The sequence below is a fragment of the Artemia sp. Qi Xiang Cuo genome, chromosome 5, assembly GCF_049724085.1.
Source record: "Artemia sp. Qi Xiang Cuo chromosome 5, ASM4972408v1, whole genome shotgun sequence".
NCBI lineage: Eukaryota > Metazoa > Arthropoda > Branchiopoda > Anostraca > Artemiidae > Artemia > Artemia sp. Qi Xiang Cuo.
Window position 1 is genome coordinate 22,203,368 of NC_142798.1, and position 24,616 is coordinate 22,227,983.

At 39.3% G+C, this 24,616-nt stretch overlaps 1 protein-coding gene across 1 annotated transcript in view; it reads left to right on the forward strand.

Moving 5' to 3' along the window:
• The first annotated feature begins 455 nt into the window (after positions 1–455).
• The window catches only part of LOC148951953 (zwei Ig domain protein zig-8-like), a 247,860-nt gene continuing 223,699 nt past the window's right edge, over positions 456–24,616 (forward strand). Inside the window, exon 1 of the mRNA XM_089088770.1 lies at positions 456–664. Within this exon, the coding sequence (XP_088944896.1) occupies positions 622–664 (43 nt within the window). The 5' untranslated portion in view covers positions 456–621. The remainder of the gene's footprint in view (positions 665–24,616) is intronic.

The window sequence follows — 24,616 nt, forward strand, 5'->3', positions numbered from 1 at the left end:
TCCAGTTCGAATCGTCTGAATTTGTCAGTCAAAATGTCTATACGATAGTTATTTTTTAACGTCGTAACATACCAAGTTTCAATTTTTATATTCTTTAAATTATTGAAATTATTTTGGCCTCACTCAAAACTTAGAATCTAGTGTGTATGCTATACACTCTTAAGTGGATTTTCTGGCTCTAAGCATTTTATGTATTTGGAAGTGACTCCGCTCCGAATACATAATTTTTCGAAATACTAATTTAAAATTAACGCGCATATTAATAAATGAGCCACATATTTAAACCGTGAATAGCCTGTTAATCAGCATCTCAGAAAAAAGGTATCAATAATGTTATAAAGGTGCTTTTAATATATTGAATCATCTACTAAAAATTTAGTTGCCTTTGGTGACACGCGCAAAGAAATTAATCCAGGAAGGGGGCACGTCCCATGTGAAGACACTCCAGTCCGTGACAGAAACTCTTAGAAATAGTTTCATAGTTGTGATTCCGGATAAGGGAACATTCTCAGGAAACTATTGTGAGAGAATGTGATAAAATAGTTTCATGTTTGTTGCGATTGTGAAGGTCGTTAAAATTAGAAGAACTAGGTTGCTGAAGGATGAAAAGCAAATGTTTAAATGATGAAACTGTTTTTGTGGATATTAGCTCTAGTGGACATGGGTAAGAAGTATTTTTGTATTGCATAGGCTCTTTAAAAAAAATAGTACTTGATCATTTTTTATACAGGTTTTAGTTTACTTTTTTTGTTTTACACTTTTTCAGCAGTTAAATAATAAAGGCAATATGTAATAGTAAGTGGACAGATTAGCTTCTATAGGAATAAAAAAAAACACATTTTTTTCAAATGAAAGAAAGAAGCAACATCAAAACTTAAAACGAACAGAAATCATTACATATATGAGAGGGCTGTCCGTCCTCAATACCCCACTCTTTACCCTAAGAGTCTTTTCAGGAGTCTCTCTTAAGGGATTGGGACAAAAATCCAAATTTAAGCGAAAAGAACAAAATATTGAAGAGGAAACAGCCCCGTCATATACGTAATAATTTCTATTCGTTTTACGTTTTGATGCTGGTTGTTAATTCAGTTGAATTTTTTTTATTTATTTAATTTATAATCGTTTTTAAATAATGCCGGGATATTTGGCTCCTCCTACCATATAATTGGGGGATTATTCCCCCATATAAACTTCTTCCCCCTAAAATGTCCCCCACGCAAGGAAAATTTCCACAATGCAATTCCTTTCTAGCTGAAAATTCCCCCGAAAAATTTCTTGCGGACGTTTCCGAGTGAAAAATTTTTCTTAGCGCACTGTCTTTGAAAAAGACTTAATTTTTGATCGCTTTTAAAATCATGTTGGAAGTCCCCTCCTCCATGGAAGAGCTTTCCGATAAATACTCCGCCCCGAGTAAGAAGTTGTATCCGCGATCTTTCTTCTAGCAAAAAATACAGGCACAGATGAAGCATCTGCTCCCATCTCATTTTTGCTCCTAATTTTTGCAAATGGGAGCTTGAAGCTTTTACAACAGGGTTTTCGGATACGCTAGACCTGATGACTTGATATTCCTTAAGATACCTTAACTTTAAAGGGGTGGTTTCCCCTTTTCCCGAAATCAGGCAAATTTTTTCGAGCTCGTAGCTTTTGATGGTTAAAACTAAACTTGATAAACCTTATATATTTGGAATCATCATAATAAGCCGATTCTTTTGATATATCTGTTGATAACAAAATTCCTTTTTTAGAGTTTCGGTTAAAATTGAGCCACGTTACACCTTATTTACAGTTCTTTACCACGAACTGTTTCATATTGTCGCTTGACGTTCTTTTGCAGCCCAAATTTTGATCTTACCTGACCCTACAAATTTCCGTAATTTCAATTCTCTGGTTCAATTTTTAAGGTTTTTTTTTGATAAAACTGAATCTATAAAAAGCTATTTACTTATTTTATTGTCAAACGAGAAGAACCTAAGGCTTTATCCTAGCGGATATGGACATTCTATTCGAAATCCAGGTATTTATCCTGTTGCTAGCAATCCCCACCCCTCTCTTTTTGTGATAATGTCTAGTTATTCCACTGAAACTTCTTCATAACATCTTGTTATGCTTAACCATTCTATTGATTTTTAAGTGTCAGTCCATAACATAAGCTACTTAATGTTGGAAGGTAAAAAGGTCTGTGACTGGTCAGGTAAATATAACCCACCAAGTAAAAACATTTTTGTATTGTTAAGGACCTTATTTCAATTAGTGTGAAAGCTGCTACTAGAATGTGAAATCATCATAAAGCTGAATTTTGGTTTGTTCATTTTTAATCAGATGGGAAAAATGGTGGTATTTATTTTAAATACACTTAATTTGATTACTTATGAAATTCCTGCAAATACTTGAGCCTTTTCTTTTTCACTGCGGTGTGTTTTGCCCTATAACCATCAGGAAATTTGTGCCTATTTAGCATATTGATAATATTTTTGTGAAGCATACGCATGTTTCGTTCCGCTATTTCACACTAGCAACATTTATAAAAGACGTTCAATTTGTTAGATGATAAGTTTCAAACACACTAAAGCCTTAGCACTTTAAGTAATACTGCGAAGCAAGCATCAAAATATGGGTCCACTAATCTATATGAAGGGGGTGACTCATATAAAGAAACATCATTGAAAGTATCTTCATATCAATACTTTTCCTGGAACTCTCACTCCAGTGGCGTATATATATTTCTCAATCCAGAAAACTTAGTTTTTCGGTTACAAGTAAAGTGTTCACTTGAAGTTAAATTTTAAGAGCTCACTGAAATCCTTCGAGACAACAGGGGGAAGGAAAGGGCACAAACCCAGTTTCTATTCCCTACCCCTCTTGTCACTTTAAAGTGATATTGCGCTTCCCTGGAGCCTGTACATGTATTCTTTACAGTGTGGCCACTCTTTCGGACGTTTCCCAAGATTTTGGAATTCTGTCCTGTGCTTAGAATCTTCGGAAATACTTTTCAAATACCTTGATTTCTTAGGGATTTCTGTATTGTATATTATATAGCAATAAATACCGCATAATTTTGTCTCAACAGTGAAGAATCATCAACAATATGTTTACTTCTTTCTTATATCGTAAAAAGTATCCTGATATGGCCTTTGCGCATTTGCGGTTCTGGCCTCTCTTGTGCCAGGGGCAAATTCTTGATTAGCGCCCCCCTGTCTGCCACAAACTTTTCAGGCCAAATATGAACAAAATTTTCATTTATGAATAAAATTATTTTCAAGTTATTAACTAATTAATATTTTTTAGTTTAATTACTTTATATTTTTAATTTATTTTCATCTAGTAGTTTATTAATTATTTTCTTTTATTAACTAAAATCTCTACTTTCTTTTAATAAAAATGGAATTTCAAAAATTAGAAAATGATTATAACAGTTAGACTATTCATTTGAAATTTTGAGCCCTTAAAATTTTTGCGCCCAGGGCAAGTGCCCCCTCTGTCCCTCCCCTAGAACCGCCTCTGCTTTTACGAAACTGGGTCTGGTATATACATCCGTATATGTTCAATTGATGTGTAATGCATGGTTTACCAGTTCGGTTTGCCATCTTCGGTTTGCTAATAAGATTTTTTGATGGTTTGTGAAATTATACCTAATCATTTTCAATGTTTGCGGCTTTGCTAGTTTGTAATTCCTTCTGAGAGGTTCCCCACTTTCCGCTACCTGCTGTAATCTCAGAGTGCCACGTTTTCTGCTCAGTTCTGCCGTTCGGCCCCGCCTGGGACAGTTCCGCCACACTCAGCGTGCGCAAACTGGTATGCGTGATTGCTGAAAGCGGGCACCCCTCGATCTTATCTTATATAATGATGTTAAAACTGTTGGCACACGATGGAAGCCCTATGGACGAAAATAAATGAGTAATATAATCAAATTTTTCATATAATTGGCTTAGTGATCTGGGATTCGAAGACCAGCCTGCTCAGGATGAGTGAAACGATGAACCAAGTTACTGCACGTGATATCGCTTCACACTGAAAACGCTTACCGGTCTTCTCCCATGAAAAACACAAATTATATAAACTTAAAGACGACATGAAAGGGCAACAATATCTGTGACCATCGGATATTGGAAAAATATTTGTCAATAGTTATCCAATATCTTGGGAGTCTTTCAAACCTTGGATATTTTCGCAATCTATCTTTGGGAAATTATTCAATTCTCAATGGTAGCTCTAATTCTTTAGCTTTGTTGAAAGTAGGAAAAAATAACCTTTTTTTTAACCAAGCAAACGCCAGAAATAAAAAAATTGACCTAATTTTTGACTATGTATTCCATGAAGCGTAAATAACCGTTTTACATTCAAAGTAATGAGCTTATAGAAGCAGACAGTAGCAATCCCGAATAACCTCTGTACTTGTTACGTTTTTGCGCTTTCATTTACTCTATCTGGAAAAAAAAAAAATCAATTTAATGACGGTTTGCTTCTAATTGTTTTGTAAACACTGTTTTTTGTACAGATGAGGGAGTTACTGCTGCTCTACGTTAAATTGTCATTTTTTAATTGGATGTACGTTTGGGTTTCCATATATTATGGCTTTCTAATTTGAAGGTTGTCACGTATGCGCTGTAGTCCTATTCCATAACTGCACACCAACTATAAGGATGAGGAGGGGGAAGCAACATGGACTCTTAAGCTCATACTTTTCAGCTTTCCGAGATAAGTCCTTTAAGTTAATAAGAGAAATATAGTCCGTAGTCCGTATTTTGAAGTAATATATTTGCAGTAAGTATGCAGTGCGGATGCTGAGGCATTGAGAACAGAATATAGAAATTTTTTTACATTTATATGCTTACATGCACAGAGAAGGGAGTGATGGAGTCCGTTCCCAATAAGAATTTTTCTCTGAAGGCCTCCCCCCTTAGTAGTAGGCCTACTTGCAAATAATGACCTGAAATCAGCTTTTTGAACATATGCCTCCAATCATTCAGAATAATTTTCTTTTGTATACATATTACTACATACACATTACTACTATCGGTACACATACACATTACTACTTTCGGTACATAAGCATTAGATGGTCACTTTTATATATTGTGCAAGGAAACCAGTCACGAAAAACCCGCCTGGCGGGTTAACTGCAAGATACCGCTATAGAGAAATGCAATGCAAAGCGTGATTTTCATTGCGTTTACGATATTTAAATTGTTGTTTTTATGGTTTAGGGGGGGGGAAGGTACCTAGGTTAGGTTAGGTTACATATTTAATATTTGCTATGCTTTACCCCCCCCCCACCACCCCCTAATGGGAAAATATATACCCCAAATTTGTTTGTAAACTATTATATATTAATCCTATTTTATTTTATTTTATTAGCATTAACCAAACTTGACTTCTTTAGCAGTATATAGAAGTGAACATCTAATGCTTAAGTACCTGAAACTCTTTATAGTTGTGGACTACATTAGTGTTCTCTATTACTTAAGTGAAAATGATCCAAGGGAATGCTAATGGTAGTTCAAGACATAAATATTAGATACTGTTTAATATAATCCTCCTTTCACGTACCCTTTATCCAATAGGCAACAGCAGAAACATTCTTTCGAGAGCCGTCAGAAAGTGATACTGTATTCACGTCTTGTCACTAGGGAAACATCCGGTAATTTGTTAGATGAATGCTCCAAAATATGCTCTTGAAAAAGTTGTTTGCTTGTGTCACAAAAAAAAGAAAAAGAAAACTATATGTTTATACCTTCCTGTCTGAATATATTCTCCTGAAACAACAGCAAGAACACATCAATATAGTGTAGTAAAATTCATTAGCGTAAACCACAGCAAATTAATGACAGAGTTTTATGCAAAAGAATATTAAGTTTCAAGAAATCCAATTCTACACACATACGGGTAGGGTTCAGCCTTGTCCCCCCCCCCAATCTCAAGGTTTTTAGGATGTTTTCCATCATTTTACTTTTTTTTCAGATATTTTGCTATTTTTTTCTTAATGCGCCCATCCACCAAAATATTCCCCCCTTTCCTCAACCGAAATAAGCTCATACATTCATGCCTGAAAGATAAGACTGAAATGTTCAATAATATCATGTTGTCGATACTATCAAGGGGGAGCTACTCAAGCCTTCTTTAATAAGGCTATGGTCTATCCTAAAAACAAAATTCTTCAGAAACATATATTCTTACTTTACTTTTTACTTACTTTCGGCGGGAACCAGACGATGAACTGTCCTGCCCGGCACCAAAAAATCTTGGGATGACTTCCGACGACCACTTGGACCTGTCGGCTGCAGCTTCTCTGGCGATCTTCAGCCAGTCTTTGTCCCATCTCCGACCGTGTCTCCTGAATCCTCCCCACGGTTCCAGGTCCTCCTTGAATTTTTGCCACAGGTTCTTCTTTTGTCCTCCTGGTTTACGTTTCCAGAAGGGGGCTGGTTCGCAGACAAGGACGTCTCGACATATCGTGCCTTCGGGACGGCGCAATGTGTGACCGAGGAGCTTCAGGTGACGTCTTTTAATTATAAGCGATAGCTCATCTGATTGGCCACAGCGACTCCTTACCTCCCTATTGGAAATCTTGTTCTATCTCTTAATGCGGAGGATGTAACGAAGGCAGCTGTGGTCAAACACGTCCAAAGTTCACGTGTCTTCAGCCTTGATCGGTCATGTCTCGCAAGTATACTGTAGTAATGCTCGAACAGCTGCACCATAGACTCTGACTTTTGTTTTGGTTGAGATCTCCCATCTTGTCCATAATTCTTTTTTTAGCCTATTCAAGACTCCCCAGGCTTTTGTTATGCGGGCAGAAATAACTTTTTCAGCTTTGACATCTTATATTATGGAAGAGCCAAAATGCTTGAATCCCACTACCTTTTTTATTGGCTCATTCTCGAGTGTAACCTTTTAAGTAGCAGGTTGGTTGAGAACCATAGAGACACTTTATTTTGTCTTTCTGCTACTGATGGCCAGTCCGATGCGCTTTGAAACCTCAGAGGTATCATTGATCATGCCTTGTAAGCTGTCGGCGGTAGTTTCCAGCTCAGCAACGTCGTCTGCGAAGTCCAGATCTGTCAGGGGCTGGAGGAAACCAGCTATTTGTCTTCAGGCTATTCCACTGTGGTTTCTCATTGCATTATACTTGATCCAGTCTATCGCGTAGTTTAATAATATAGGCAAAAGGGGGCATCCCTGCTTTACCCCAAACTCCACTGGAAACTTAGGGGTGTCATTGCCGGAAACACGGACGCAAGTCTCAGTGTCCTTATACGCACTTCAGAGTATCTCAATGAGCTCCGGTGGCGCACCGTCTTCAGCCATAATTCTCCATAGCTCCTCTCTGATGAGAGAGTCGAAGGCAGCTGCAAAGTCAATAAAGGCGATGAGAAGGGGTAGATGAAACCTGCTGTACTGCTGAAGGATGAGGCGAATCGTCAATATCTTTTCTGGAAAGCCTCTGCCTGGTCTGAAGCCTGCTTGTTCAGGACGGGTTAACTTGGCAAGTGCGTCTTTGAATCGATTCAAAAGAATGACGCAGAAGATCTTCATGGCATGGTCGATCAGGGAGATACCTCTATAGTTTCCGCAAATGGCCTTATCTCCTTTTTTATATAGCGGAACGAGGACTGATACTTTCCAGTCTTTTTGGAAGGTCTTCGTCGTCCAGACCTGGACAAACAGGTCGGTTAGCTGGCATAGTAGAGTTGGTGAGGACTTGAACATTTCAGAAGGCATCCCATCCTCTCCAGGAGTTTTATCATTTTTCATGCACTTCCGCGCTTTTTTTACGTTCGCAATACTTGGCGGATCGAGGTTTATTGTGTAGGGCTCTCTAGCAGCACTCGAGAAGGCAGGTAGATCGCACGGGGGTTTCAAAGGGTTCAGTAGCTCAGAAAAATACTCTCGCCAGCGTTCCATGCGTCCTTCTTCTGTTTGGATGAGTTTTCCAGACTTATCTTTCAGTGTGTCAACCGTTACAGGAGCTTTTCCTGTCGCTTCTTTCAGGAGTTTGAAAATTTTCCTGCTGTTGTGGCTCCTGGACGTTTATTTCAACTCATTCGCCAGATCTGACCAGTACTGTTCTCTGTCCCGTTTCAGTGACTGTTTAACTGCTTTTCGGGCTAATTTTAAGGGTTCTTTTGCACCTCCCACGAGGGGTCGCTTCTTCTCAACTAGTTTTATGGTGTGGTCAGAGATCCAGGATCGCTGTTTTCGTTTTGTGTGGCCAAGCACCTCCTCAGCTACGTCCTGTGTCGTAATTTTTATCTGCGCCCATTCTTCATCGACGAGTGAGAGACGATTCAAGGCTTCGAACCGGTTGCTTAGCTTTAACTCGAAGTCAGCTTTGATTTCCAGACATCTTAGTTTCGAAACATCGAAGCACTTCCCTGCCTTCTGTCGCTTCTGCCTACTAAGGCGGTGACGGACTTTGCAAGTGAGGAGATAGTGGTCGGATTCATTTAAAGATCCTGTGTCTGCTCCTCTGTATACCTGGGCATCTGTGCAGGAGCTCCTCCATCTTCTGCTGACTAAGATGTGGTCGGTCTGGGCTGTTGTTACGCCATCGTTCGAACGCCATGTAACGAGTCGGAGTATCTTGTGCTCAAAGCGAGTGTTTGTGACGCATAGGTTGTTGTATCTGGCTAGCTGTAAGAGCCTTTCTCCATTGATGCATCTGTCACCAATAGGTGTGGGGGCCAATAACTGCTACTGTGTCGGGGTCTTCTCTGCCAAGCCGGGCGTTCCAGTCTCCAGCTACAAAGAGCATGTCACGCCTTGGTGTCTTGTCGATGATTCTTTGTAGGTCATAATAAAAAGCATCTTTGACCGCGTCACTACTGTCCCTTATCGGAGCGTACACGGCGATTATGGTTATGTGGCTAATGTGGCATCTCAGTCTGATCATGGCGATCCTTGGTGACACTGGCTCCCAAGCGGGGACGCATGATGCAGTAGGACCGTCTATGGTTATGGTTATGTGGCTAATGTGGCCTCTTAGTCTGATCATGGCGATCCTTGGTGACACTGGCTCCCAAGCGGTGACGCATGATGCAGTAGGACCGTCTATTAGGAACCCAACTCCTTGGCTTGGGTTTTAAATCAAATTTATCAGTGAAAATCCCCAAAAACTTTACGGAAGAAAAAGCTATTTGACCAAAAAGGCTTTTCCAGAAAATCCATAGTTAGATTATACGTAAGCATCCACTTATTTGGAGTAAACAAACATTGAAATTTGCCGAATGCAAACTTTGCAGGCAACAAATGGAAAAATCTGAGTCGCCATGCCCAATGGAAACGTTCAAAAAAGGGTGAAAGTTTAACTCGATATGAGGAAAGGCCAGAGCTAGACGTTAAAGTCTGAACGCTGAAAACTTTCAATCGGGGCATTTTCCAGAGATTTTTTATCGAAACAACCTTTTTCTTTTCTTTTGCAGACTCCAAATATATAGCATTTTACAGGGGATTACTACTATTACTAATAATAATTCACCACAGTACCAAGCCACCTGAGGCCAACACAGCTGCGCCCGCTCCTACTCCATCCCAATCTGTTCAAAACCTCCCCATAAAATTGGGGATAGAACACAACGCTGCTTAATTCCAGATTTAATACGAAACCAGCTACTAGCCTCATTTCCTATATTAGCCACAGCAGTGTTATTCTCGTACATAGCACTAATGACTTAAATGTATTTGTCTGGTATACCATACAAGGATAAGACTGTTGCTTAGGCGTTCTATTAGCTGTTTCGAACGCTTGCTCATAATCAATAAAACTGAGGACTAAAGGTGTTTTATGAATCAAGCACTTCTCAATTATTAACCAAAGAATAAAAATCTGGTCAACACACCCTCTACCCCTCGTAAAACTGCACTGTTCTTATCTTAGAAATTTGTCTACAGCATCTCTAAGTTTAAAAAGTGTCATCATACAAAGTAATTTGCTTCATACAGAAATCCGGCTAATGCCTCCATCATTACCACACTCACTCTTATTACCTTGCTTATACAGGTTTAACTAGGGTTTTCCTAAAATCGCTAGGTACTTCCCCTTTTTCGAAAACCATATGCATAATCTTCAGTAACTTATTTCTAACCTCATAGCCACCATATTTTTAAGAAACTCATTTACTACACTATCAGCATCAAGGGCCTTATTATTTCTTATTCCTTTTAGAATATATACTGTCACTAATTCTTTCTCACAATCGTCCTTCACATCCAAGGTGTCACAAACTTTTTCCTCTGTTTTCTGTGTTTTTCCTGCAACTTTATCCTGGTTTAGCACATTCTCAAAATTTTCTGCCCACCTCGCTTTAACTCTTTCCTTATAACTAATTGTAGCTCAGTTCTTATCTTTACGTGGGACTAGTCCAGATTGACTACTCCCTCTCAATTTATTAGCATCCCAGTACAGTATTTTACTATTATGTCATCTGGCTGCATCTTTCAGATCCTCGGCAGTTTTATCAATGTCCTCCATTTCACACCTCCTTAGTTCATATTTCAATGCTTTCTCTACTTTCTTTACGTTCCTTTTATTTTCATATGATATATCACTCAGATAATGCTACGTCACAACAATAAGCACCTTATATATATATATATATATATATATATATATATATATATATATATATATATATATATATATATATATATATATATATATATATATATATATATATATATATATATATATATATATATATATACATATATATACATATATATATATATATATATATATATATATATATATATATATATATATATATATATATATATATATATATATATATCCTTGGTTTTAGACCAGGGCACTTTGTATCTAAGGAATTGTTGTAGAGACTTTAAAAAGGGCTCATTCGATTGGAAATTGGAGTGGCTTGTGCCCTTTTTAATAGTCGAAAGTGATTGGAAGTTAACTAACACCCCTTCCACGCCCACCATTTCCCAAAACACATCCAATCAAAATTTTGAGATAGCCATTTTGTTCAGCAAAGTTGATTTTCAGATATAAACTATGTTTTTGAGGAGGACACTCCCCCACAACCCTCAGGGCAAGGGTTTTAAGTTATGCCCTGGGGGCATATAAGAACGATGTTGGCACACTGTATTATTTTTCTCCCCCTTAGACCAGGGCACTTCGTATCGAAGAAGTTATCGTAAAAACTTCGAAAAGGGCTCATTCAACCGGATATTGGAGTAGCTTGTGCCCTTTTTAATAGTCGAAAGTGATTGGAAGGCAACTAACACCCTACCACGTCCACCATTTCTTGAAACACATCCAATAAAAATTTTGAGATAGCCATTTTGTTCAGCGTAGTTGATTTCCAGATAGAAATTATGTTTTGAGGAGGACACTCCCCCACAGCCCTCAGGGCAAGGGTTGTAAGTTATGCCCTGAGGGCATATAAGTTCTTTATAGAAAGCGTTGTAGTAGAAACTTCAAAAAAGGCTCATTCGATTGGAAATTCTAATGGCTAGTGCTCTTTTTAATAGTCGAAAGCGATTGAAGGGCAACTAACACCCCTCTCACGCCCACCTTTTCCCCAAATTCATCCAATCAAAATTTTGAGATAGCCATTTTCTTCAACGTAGTTTTAAGTTCTGGAAATTGGGTCTTTGAGGATGACAACCCCCCACAGCCCCCAGGGCAAGGGTTGTAATTTATGCCCTGGAAGCATATAAGGTTTTTCTTAGAACGCATTGTCGTAGAAACTTCAAAAAGGGCTCATTCGATTGGAAATTGAAATGGCTAGCGCCCTTTTTAATAGTCAAAAGGGATTGGAAGGCAACTAACACCCCTTTCACGCCCACCATCTCCCCAATCACATCCAATCAAAATTTGTAGATAGCCATTTTGTTCAGCGTAGTTGATTTCCACATAGAAAATATATTTTTGAGGAGGATACTCCCCCAAAGCCCTCAGGGCAAGGGTTTTAAGTTATGCCCTGGGGGCATATAAGGTTTTTATAGAAGGCATTGTCGTAGAAACTTCAAAACAGGCTCATTCGATTGCAAATTGAAGAGCTAGTGCCCTTTTTAATAGTCGTGAGTGATTGGAGTGTAACTAGCCCCCTCCCCCCCCCCAACGCCAATCATTTCCCCAAACACATCCAATCAAAATTTTCAGATAGCCATTTTGAAATGGCTAGCGCCCTTTTTAATAGTCGAAAGGGATTGGAAGGCAACTAACACCCCTTCCACGCCCACCATTTCCCAAAATACATCCAATCAAAATTTTTAGATAGCCATCTTGTTCCACGCAGTTTAAAGTTCAGGAAATTATACCTTTGAGGAGGATATTCCCCCCCAAAGTCTTCAGGGCAAGGGTTATAAGTTATGCGCTGGGGGCATATAAGGTTTTTATTGAAATCTTTGTCGTGGAAACTTAAAAAAGGGCTCATTCAACTGGAAATTCAAAGGGCTAGTGCCCTTTTTAATAGTCGAAACTAATTTGAGGGCAACTAACCCCATCTCCCGCCCCCCTTTTGTCCAAACACAGCCAATCAAAATTATTAGATAGCCATTTTATTCAACGTATTTAAAAGTTTTGGAAATTAGGTCTTTAAGGATGACAACCCCTCCCCCCATAGCCCTCAGGGCAAGGGTTGTAAGTTATGCCCTGGGGCCATATAAGGTTTTTATAGAAAGCGATGTTGTAGAAACTTCAAAAAGGGCTCATTCAATTGGAAATTAAAAGGGCTAGTGCCCTTTTTAATAGTCGAAAGTGATAGAAGGGCAACTAACTCCCCTCTCACGCCCACTATTTTCCCAGACACAGCCAATCAAAATTTTAAGATATCCATTTTGTTCAACGTAGTTGAAAGTTCTGAAAATTCGGTCTTTTAGGATGATAACCCCCTGAGAGCCCTCAGTGCTAGGGTTGTAAGTTATGCCCTTGGGGCATATAAGGTTTATATTGAAAGTTGTTGTAGATATTTCAAAAAGGGCTCATTTGATCGGAAATTGAAATTGCCCTTTTTAATAGTCAAAAGTGAGTGGAGAGTAATTAACGCCCCTCTCACGTTCACCATTTCCCCAAAAAACATTCAATCAAAGTTTAGAGATAGCCATTTTGTTCAACGTAGTGGAAAGTTCTGGAAATTATGTATTTATGGATTCCAAACCCCCCGAGCCCCCAGGGCAAAGGTTGTAAGCTATGCCCTGTGGGCATATAAGGTTTTTATAGATAGAGTTGTCGTCAAAACTTCAAAAGGGGCTCATTCAATTTGAACTTGAGAGGGCTAGTGCTCTTTTTAATAGTCGAAAGTGAATAGAGGGTATCTAACCCCCCTTTCACGCCCACCAATCCCCCAAACACATCCAATCAAAATTTTCAGATAGCCATTTTGTTCAACCTAGTAGAAAGTTCCGCAAATTAGGTCTTTGAGGATTAACCCCCCCCCCTCCATCCCCAGGGCAGTGGTTTTAAGTTATGGCCTGGGGTAATATATGGTTTTTATTGAAAGCGTGGTCGTAAAAACTTCAAAAGGGCTCATTTGATGGGAAATTGAAAGGGCTAGTGGATTTTTTATTGTTGAAAGTTATTGGAGATTGACTAACGCCCCTCTCACGCTCACTATTTCTCCAAACACATCCAATAAAAATTTTGAGATAGCCATTTTGTTTAACGTAGTTGAGAATTCTGGAAATTAGGCCTTGGAGAATGACAACCACCCTAACAGTCCTTAGGGTAAGGGTTGTAATTTATGCCCTGGGGGCATATAAGGTGTTTATAGAAAGCGTTGTCGTAGAAACTCAAAAAGGGCTCATTCGATTGGAAATCGTTATTGGAGGCCCCCTCCCCAGCTCACCCTCCCATTTGCCCATTATGATTAAAAAATAAATGTTGCTTTAAGATTAAATCAAAATGCACTGTTTTAATGCTAATTCCCAATAAGGCATCTCAGCAATATCCCAACACTACTGAGGGTATTACGTTCAACTTTTGGGGCTTCTTCTACTCTTAAAACTTAACCAAATCAAAATAGCGTAAGTGCATCTAAGCTATAAAAGAAAGTAAACAGATTTTTTACAAATGGTATCAAGTTTTCCATTTCAGGTCAACTAGAGAAGGTATGAAACTAAATTAAAAACTACTATTTATGTCCAGATTTTTAAAAGGGTGCATGTTGTTGGAAATTGCTGAAAATTTTCAGCAATTTTTAATTTCAGCACATACAAATTGTTGAAAGTGATTGGAATTTTATTGCTGAAAGTGATTGGAGATTGACTAACGCCCCTCTCACGCCCACCATTTCCCCAAACACATCCAATCAAAATTTGGAGATAGCCATTTTGTTTAACGTAGTTGAAAGTTCTGGAAATTAGGCCTTAGAGGATGACAACCACCCTAACAGCCCTTAGGGTAAGGGTTGTAATTTATGCCCTTGGGGCATATAAGGTGTTTATAGAAAGCTTTGTCGTAGAAACTCAAAAAGGGCTCATTCGATTGGAAATCTTTATTGGAGGGCAACTAATCCCCCTCCCACACCTGTAATTTCTGTTCATTTTGGGTTTCATTTATTTATCGATGCTGATTTGTGGTAGTTTCACGCTTGGTAGATTATTTGATTTTATTTTTGCTCATTGTTTTTGTTTAATGGAGTTCTTTACTTTTCTTTGAAAAACTTCTTTTGTGGAATTTTTTTTTCAAATTAATATATGTAAAATACCAGATGAGGAAAAACTGCTGTCTTTATATAACTTTCCCGCGCTTAGTAAAGTAAGGATATTTTCGACCGTTTCAATAGACTTTTCATTACAATTTATTCTTAGGTTTATTCGTGCTGTGTTAAAGTTGCCTTATGTGCAATCCCCTATCCACAATTTTTGTTCGGGGTGGGGGTCTTGAGGGTTAAAACAACACCTAAAAACACATCAAAAATCTTTTTACATGCAGTATTTTTGTTTTACGAGTCGGACAAACATTTTAGAGTGGGAGGGAGGATTCAAAACCTCATCCTTTCTTCCTGGATACAGCCTTGCATATGACTATCGCATTTAGTGGCTGCTATCAAACAGTTCGTAGTAGCAAACTGTAAGTAAGGAGTGACCCGACTCAATAGTAACCGAAACTCTAAAAAACGGAATTCTAATACCAATAAATGCATCAAAAGAATCAAATTCTTATGCTGATTTCAAATATATAAGTTTCATCAAGTTTAGTCTTACCCATTCAAAGTTACAAGCCTGAGAAAATTTTCCTTATTTTCGAAAACAGCGGGAAACACCCCCTAAAATTCATAGAACCTTAATGAAAATCACATCACCAAATTCAGCGTATCAGAAAACCCTACTGTAGAGGTTTCAAGCTAATATTTGCAAAAATGTGGAATTTTGTATTTTTTGCCAGAAGAAAGATCACGGATGATTGTTTATTTGTTTGTTTGTTTTTTTTTTCACAGGGGTGATCGTATCGACCCAGTTGTCCTAGAATATCGCGAGAATACTCATTCAAACAGAAATTAAATGTTCTAGTGCCCTTTTTAAGTGACCAAAAATGGAGGGCGACTAAGCCCCCTCCCACGCCCACTTTTTTCCCAAAGTCACCCGACCAAAATTTGAGACGGCTATTTTGTTTAGCATGGTCGAAAAATATAATAACTATGTCTTTGAGTATGACTTAATCCCCCACAGTTCCCTGGGGAGGGGCTGCAAGTTATTAACTTTGCCCAATGTTTACATATAGTATTGGTCACTGGGAAGTATACAGACGTTTTCAGGGGGGACTTTCATGGTAGTGGGGGTGGGTGGGTCAGGGGTTACGTGGGAGGATCTTTCCGTGGAGGAAGTTTTCATGGGGGAAGGGACATTGCTATGAAGGAGGTTCTGAATTTCTCAGCATTATTTAAAAAAAAACGATCAAAAATTAAATAAAAAAAAAGTTTTCAACTGAAAACTTTCCAATATCAAAACTAAAAATGAACAGAAACTATTACGTATATGATTGGTTTCAATCCCTAGTTAATACCTCGCTCTTTACGCTAAAGTTTTCTTAGTACTTTGATAAAAGCTATTTATTCTAATTAAAGGCCTTTGTGATTAAGGAGCCATTTTTAAAGAATTGAAAAAAAATCCGAAATTTAGCGAAAAGAGCGAGGTATTGACTAGTGGCCGAACTAGTGTAGATATATACAAATGAATGTGCATTGTCAGTTTAATATAAATATGCTAGTATTTATTCCTTAAAACCTTAATAATGTTTGATTTATTAAAGTAATAAAAGTGGGAACATTAAAAATTTTTTGAGTGCAAATTATGTTCTGGCCTTGGGAAGGCATAGGGGTTGTGAGTCCTATTCATGATAATTTCTGCTCATTTTGAGTTTGACTCGGTTATTTATTGTATTTTTGTTCGTTTTGGGTTTAATTTATTTATCGATGCTGATTTATGGTAGTTTTACGCTTTGTAGATTATTTGATTCCGTTTTTGCTCATGTTTAGTTTAATGGATCTCTTTACTTTTCTTTGAAAAACTTGACTTGATTTACTTGACTTAAGACTCCTCCTGAGGGTTTCGACGCAGAGAATGATGAGACCAGGTGCCTCCGGGTTGACATATCGCTTGCCAGACTCGCAGCTTCTTCGACTGGGATGTGGGCTTGGGCGAGGAATTCATCGGCTTTGTCTTTCCACCTATTAGGAGCGGACGTCCTCTGAGTCGCTTCCATCCATGTAGGGTGGGGTTGAAGTCATATGTGACCCGGGCCGGGGTGTCACGAGACATGCGAAGGAGGTGGCCGTACCACCGAACAGTACGATGAAAATGGAGTTTGTGCCGTAGTTGTCTGGTTGCTGGTGGGTCTGGTTGCTAACGTAGTCAGTCTAGTGAAGTCCCTCGATTCTTCGGAGATGTTTTGTCTGTGTAACATCGACGGCACTGAGGATGGATTTTACAGCTGGTCACGTCTCCGCTCCGTACAGCAGCACGGTGCTGACTGACGTATTGTAAATGCTCATTTTGCTAAAGTGGCATATGTTTGGCTTTTGCAAGATGCTGCTCAACCTCCCAACAAGTGCCGACGCTTTGGCTATTCAAGATGGCAGCTCTTTTGTGATCAAGCCATCCCTTGTCAGAATAGATCCTAGGTAAGTGGAGTCTTTAACCACATCTACTCGGTTACTTCCGAGGTTGACTTCCTTTACGGTAGAACGGGTCATGGGGGGCTCAAGGAGCATAACTTTGGTTTTCTGTCAGTTGATCTTCAGTCCAAGTTTCGAGGCTTCTTCTGAGAGCGCCTGGAGATTTTTGGTGACCTTTTTGACGATGTCCGCCGCTAGCGCTTTGTCGTCGGCGAAGTCAGTATCAGAGAGTAACCGGTCTCCAAACTGAAGATCGAACTGAAGGTGATTCGTCGTGATGGTCATAGCATGGTCTATGACGCAGTTGAAGAACTCAGGAGCGTCGGCACAGCCTTTCCGGACGCCAGTCTTCACCGAGAATTTGGGACTGCGACTTCCATTGACTTGCACGTAGCTCTCCGTATCGTCATACAGCTTTTCAAAAAGCGAACAATATTTCTGGGGTAGGCCCGTAGCTCTCAGCATCAGCCAAAGTAAACGGCGGTTCAACAGAATCGAAGGAAGCCTTAAAGTCCATGAATGCGATGTACGCTTTTCGGTGGAACTCCCGCGTCTTCTTGATCAACTGGCGCATAGTGAAAATTTGCTCCTTCGTCTTGCCGGGCATGAAATCGGCTTTCTGAACTTTTCTCTTTCTACGAAAAAAGGTGGAGCCCCTATTCAGTAGTTCCATGGTGACGAGTTTACCAGGAACGGAGAGGAGCGTGATCCCACGATAGTTGGAGCAGATTTGACGGCTGCTCTTGCGTTTCCAGAGCGGCAATATGATACTAGCCTGCAAGTTGTTCGGTATGCTTTCCGTCATCCATATAGCTAAGAAGATTAGCTGGAGCCACAGAATCATCGCTACACCCTCTTATTTGAGGAGTTCTGCAGAAATACCACAGACACCAGGGACTCGATTGTTATTTAACCATTTTACAGCATTTTGAATCTCAGAGGTGGTAAACGGTTGCGATACAACGTAGGAAGTAGCCTCGGGTGTGGCCAAGGCTGCTTGAATCCGATCTGGGTCGGGATGAGCAACTGCTTCGGCATTCAGAAGCGTTGAAAAGTGACTCTTTCAGGTGGAGAGTTGGCCTGCATCGTCATCCAGCATGCTGCCGTCAGCAGACGAAAAACGGCTCACGGTGGAAGTGTTCCATTCCACTCAGCTCGCAGAGGTGTTTGTACAGGGTGCAGGTGTCTCCTTTCCTCGCAGAATCTTCAAGATCACTGGCGTTCTTGTCGAAAAAGGTCTTTCTATCTCTGTGCAGTAGGTTATTGCGTAGGCCATTGTGTTGTCTGTACTCTGGCATATTTTTTGCTAAGCAGGCCTTCGGGCGCAGTTCGATCACGGACAGAGTCACCTGGGATATCCAAGGTTTATTCTTGTGTCTGCTGCGGCCAATGGTATTGCCAGCCAAATTGAGTATGTTATCTTTGAAAGACTTGTATGCTACTTCAGGGTCGTCCAGAACCTGGAGGCAGCTAAACCGGTTAGAGATATCGAGAGCATACTTCTGTTGCATCTCAGATGTAACCAGACTACTCAGATCGAATTTAGGAGGCCGTCTTTCTTGTCGTTACACTCTCAGGCGTAGCCTCAGCGTGACAACTATCATCCTATGGTCTGTGTTTCCAAGCTCAGCGGACCTATAAGTCCAGTAATTTGTTCTTGATGACCGCCAGCGACCCGAGATCATAACATAATCGATCATGTTCTTTGTCTGGCCGTTGTTATTATACTAAGTGTATTTGTGTATGTCTCGTCTCTGAAAGAGCGTGTTTGATATGACCAGATTATGCATATTACAGAGCTGGAGTAGTCTTTGTCCGTTGTCATTCAGTGGATCCGGAGTCACAGGACCGAGAACATTTCTCCCCACACTCTCCTTGTCATTTATCGTCGCGTTAAGGTTTCCCATTAGAGTGACAATGTCCTGGGGCGGGACTCTAGACAGGGTCGCTGAGAGCTCTGCGTAGAACTGATCCTTCACTTCCGCAGAACTCGGATTGGTGGGAGCATAGATACAATAATTGTCCACATTCCATGCTTGTGCTGCAGCTGAGCCATCAGTATTCTATCTGAAATGTGTTTATAGGAGAGAAGGCATCTCTTGGCTCTGGCGTTCAGCACGAGGCCTCACCATTTGTCTTGCTTTTTGGGTCACGAAACCAGATCAGGTGATATCCTTCGCCAATATCCTTGGAGTCTCTCCCGACAAGGCGGGTTTCCGTAAACCCAACAACAGCTACATTGAAGCGTTTTGGCTCGAAGGCAAGCATTGATTTAGCTCCAGGAAAGTTGAGTGTGAGTATGTTTCAGGTGGCGAGGCGTATTTCACCTTGGTCAAGAAGGTTCATTCGATGGTTTGAGATCGGTCCAGGGACATGCTGGGGTCGTGGAAGGTAAAAGAGGCCGAGGCAGAATCACCTTTTTTCGTTGCGGTAAAATTTTTGGGGGGAGGGGTGTAGACCCAACTAACCCTATGTTTGGAATCAAATTAGAGCTAGGACTTGCTAAGATACTGAGAGTCCCTGGGGTGGGACTCCACCCACCTCATCAGGTTGGATGCACAAAATAAGTTTGAAAATCTTATTTTGTGGAAAATTATTTTTAATTAATTTCTTTTCGTTTTATATTGGCATAGTTTTTTTTTTCAGGGAAAAAGATAATAATTGTTGTTTTTTTTTCGATTTTTTCTTTCAGAATTTATGCTTAGCCTGCTTTTTGTATGCTGGAGAAACTTTTTCAACAATTTTTAACAACACAAACCCTTTTGAAAATCGTGACACAAATAATAGTATTAAATTTAGTTTCATTCGTCCTCTAGTTGACCTGAAAAATAAAACTTGATACCATTCCTACAAAAATCTATCTATACTCTTTGACAGCATGGACAAATTTACACACTTTATTCTGTTAAATTTTAAGAGCAGAAGAGGTAGTAGAAGTAGCTCCGAAAGTTTGAACTTAATACCCTCAGTCTTTCTTGGTGAATAAAAGCACTATCTCACAATTTCAATCAGTTGTATAGGGTGATTGGGAGGATTGTGGGTGGGGGGTCTAATTTGTCCTCCATCACTCTTGACTCTTAAAAGGGAACTATAACTTCCAATTTTCAACCAAATGAGCCCCTCTAAAGTTAAACAACCATACCTTCCATAAGAACTTCAAATGCCCCCGGGGAAAAACTTAAAACCCTTGCTCCCAGGCCCTGGTGGTTTGTATAAGCCCCAAAAGCATTGTTATATGATCTTTGGACTGTTTTGAATAAAATGACTGTCTCAAAATTTCTGTAGGATGCATTTCAGTAAAATAGGATGTGTGTGTGTGCTTAACTGCAATCCGATCACTTTGATTCTTAAAAGGGCACTAAAACTTTTGATTACCAATTCAATGAGCTCCCTCCAAAGTTTTTACGACCACCCTTTCTATAAAAACCTTATATGCCCCCAGGGCATAACTTACAACCCTTGCCCTGAGGGCTGTAGGGGGGGGGAGGGGCTGTCATCCTCAAATACATAATTACTTGACCTTTTCAACTACGCTGAACAAAATAGTTATCTCTAAATTTTGATCAGAAGTACATGGGGAAATGATGGAGGTGGGGGGGGGATATTTGCCCTCCAATCACACTCTACTATTAAAAAGAGCACTAGTCCTGTCAATTTCCAATCCAATGAGCCATTTTTGAAGTTTCTACGACAACTATACGAAGTGCCCTGGTCTAAAACCAAAAAAATAAAAAAATAAAAAAATAAAAATAAATAAACAGTATTGTGTGCCAACATCGTTTTTCACTTAGGTAGCGGTATTGTGCTGCCTATGATAGTCTTTTTCATGGATTTTTTTTTGACATGTTTTTTTTTTCGTTTAGACTCCATCATTTTCTATTTTTATGTATACTCCATGGGAGGGGAAAGGGGAATTTCCCGGGGGTATTTTCAGGGTCGGGGGTGTTTTCCAGAGGGGTATATTTCTTGGGGGGGGGGGCATTTTCGACACGATGTTTTACAACCATTCCATTTGACGGAAAAGTATGGTCAGCATTAAGAATATGGTCAGCATCAGCATAAGAATTAAGAACAGGACATACTTCATCACATACAGGAGGGTTGAAACGTCTATATTCTACAGATTATAGACGCAATTGGGGGTATTTTTCAGGGGATGGTTTTTCTGAGGAGTCGGTAAACGCTGGCCACCTTTTTTTGTTTGCCAAAGCGGTGTTTAAAGCTTTAAATGTTCAGGATGTTTCTCAGCTGACGCTTCTTCTTTATTTCTTGTCACAGCCGAGTGTTTAAGTGTGGTTGATAATGTTGCATATGCTGTAGCAGAACAGATAAACAGATTTTTTATTTCGCTGGTCTTTAATTTAGAATAAATGGGGGGGGGGGTCATTATTTTCTACGAAAAAGGCTATCTATATCCTGAATGTGCTATATACAAGCTCTAGAAGTCCTATTTTTCTTAAAAACGTTTTTGTAAGAAGAAGTCATTTTGAGAAAAAAGAAAAAAGCTTCAAAACCTTGCTGTTCGTAAATTCCATTTTCTACCAAATATACCGCTTATAAGGCGGTATGCGTTATATTTATATTATGGATTCCAAAGGGGAGCAGGGGGCAAATTCCAAGCCCCCCCCCTCTTATTTTTGTCCAATTATTGATGATTATTCTATGCCAGGCTCTGCGATGCTGCTCTGCCAGTCCAATTAGAAAATATTTGTGCACTATTTTATTCACCAATTCCCCAACTCTTTTTAATGTCCTATTTGATTACTTTACGCCATTCCGAGGTTTACAAACAACACTATTTGCACATAACTATTGTACTATACTACATAATACTTTATATTAACTATATTACTATTAACTATTTTACTACCCACTATTAGCTATTATACCATTGCGCACAATATGCTTTAAACCAAAAACTTCAGAGCTAGATAAACCATTTGATCAAAAAGACGAAAAATTGCACCAAATGCTTTTTAAATTATCTTTCCTGACTATCCTAAGAATTTAGGAAGAAGTTTGAAAATTAGGGAAAGTCAAGGAGTCTTAGAAAAATCTTAAAGTGGATATGATAATCTTCCAGTAGGTTTAAAGCAGCTCCTAAAAGACCAATCAGAAACAATTATATTATCTCTGGCTTACTTAGGCCCTAGCTTGCGTGATGAGAAGGAAGTGAGTCTTTTTCGTTCAGGGTGACCATTTCTCTACAAATTGACAGCCCATCAATCTTATTAAATAAACGTGAATTCATGATTGATCATGAATTTTGAATGAAAGAAAACGGCTTCGAGATTCGGATACATTATTATTTGATTTTCAGAAACTTTCCCCATGATGAGGGTGGGAAAGAAATTCCTAAGCATTCTATAATAGGCTAAATTTCCTAATAAAATACTTTAATTGATATTGAAATGTATTCAAACATTGATAATTTATATTTTCGCATTTTTTATAAACTTATTTAGCTCCAATTAATAATTGAAGTTAAAAACGCCCAAGCGATCCTTGTTAAAAAGAAGTGCATTATTTGCAACAGCTATATGACGTTTGTCGGGTATAGTACAGGCAAACTAGCCAAAAATATGGCTTGACCCCAGACAAATTGTAACAGAAATCACTTTTATACCATGATATAGAGGAAAAAAAGTTCAACAACATATCTAAAGTTGCAAATTCTAGGTCGACGCAAAACTAGTATTTTTTTTGCTTTTCGTGTTAAGTTTTTTTTTTCAAAAAAAACAACTGTCGGTAAATGTACGTTTTTTTGTATATGAAGTACCGTCCCGATGTAAAATGAAGATCTGAGCCCGAAAATGAAAGCAAATTTGGTGTACAATGTACCAGAAAAAAAGTTTATAATCATCAATATTTGATTTTACCATTCTCAGCGTTGTGACCTCTTTTTCACCATACCATCAGAAGGAAACTATTCAGACATAAAATGATGAGTTGAGCCAAAAAACCCAATTAACCTGATGTAGTGTCTACTAGAAAACCCGTTTCAAATTCATCCATATGCACTTTTTTTTTCATTTGGCATGTTTCTTTTAGCACTTACTGTCCACCAATTTGTCGATTGTTATTTAAAAATATAATAAATGGACTGACAAATTATGGCTGGCCTATTTAGAAGATGAGGTAACGAATAGGAGGCACCAAAATCACTTACATTATTTTCTTAGACAATAAATTGTGTTAATATTTAGTCTCATGCTTTGTCCAAGTTATTTCTCACATTGATCGATAAGCTAAAAAGCCACAATTTAAAATTGCCCCATTTACCATTTATTAATTCACGGTTATGCCCGTGCTTGATGTCTTGCCATCTATCATAGGCAGCGCGTTAGCGCTGCCTAAGTAAAGAACGATGTGGGCACAATGTGTTGTTTTTTGGTTCTCCATACCCGGGCACTTCATAACGAAGGAGTTGTCGTAGAAAGTTCAAAAAGGGCTAATTCGATTGCAAATTGAAGTGGCTAATGGCCTTTTAAATAGTCGAAAGTGATTGGAGGGCAACTAGCCCCCCCCCCCTCCCCCACGCCCATCATTCCCCCAAACACATCCAATCAAAATTTTGAGATAGCCATTTTGTACAGCGTAGTTGATTTCCAGATAGAAAATATCTTCTTGAGGAGTAAACTCCCCCACAACCCTCAGGGCAAGGGTTTTAAGTTCTGCCCTGGGGGGATATAAGGCTTTTACAGAAGGAGTTGTCGTAAAAACTTCAAAAAAGGCTAGAAACTTCGTAGAAGCTTCAAGAAAGGCTCATTCGATTGGAAAATCAAAAAACTAGTGCCCTTTTTAACAGTCGAAAGTTATTGGAGGGCAACTCGACCCACCCCCTACGCCCGTCATTCCCCCAGACACATCCAATCAAACTTTGAGATAGCCATTTTGTTCAGCGTAGTTGATTTCCAGATAGAAAATTATCCTTTTGAGGAGGACACTTCCCCACAACACTCGGGGCAAAGGTTTTAAGTTATGCCCTGGGTGCATATCAGGTTTTTATAGAAGGTGTTGTCGTAGAAACTTCAAAAAAGGCTCCTTCAATTGGAAATTCAAAGGGCTAGTGCCCGTTTTAATAGTCGAATGTGATCGGAGGGCAACTAGCCCTCCCCCCCGCCCCCCTCATTCCCCCAAACACAACCAAGCAAAAATTTTAGATAGAAAGTTTGTTAAGCGTAGTTGATTTCCAGATAGAAACTATGTTTTTGAGGAGTACACTCCCCAACAACCCAAGGGGCAAGGGTTTTAAGTTATGCCCTGGGGGCATATAAGGTTTTTATAGAAGGCGTTGTCGTAGAAACTTCAAAAAAGGCTCATTCAATTGGAAATTCAAAGGAATAGTGCCCGTTATAACAGTCGAAAGTAATTGGAGGGCAAATAGCCCCCCGTGCCCATCATTCCCCCAAACACATCCAATCAAAATTTTGAGATAACCATTTTGTTCAGCGTAGTTGATTTTGTTCAGCGTCGTTAAACTTCAAAAAAGGCTCATTTGATTGGATTGACTGGGGGGCAACTAGCCCCCCCCCCAC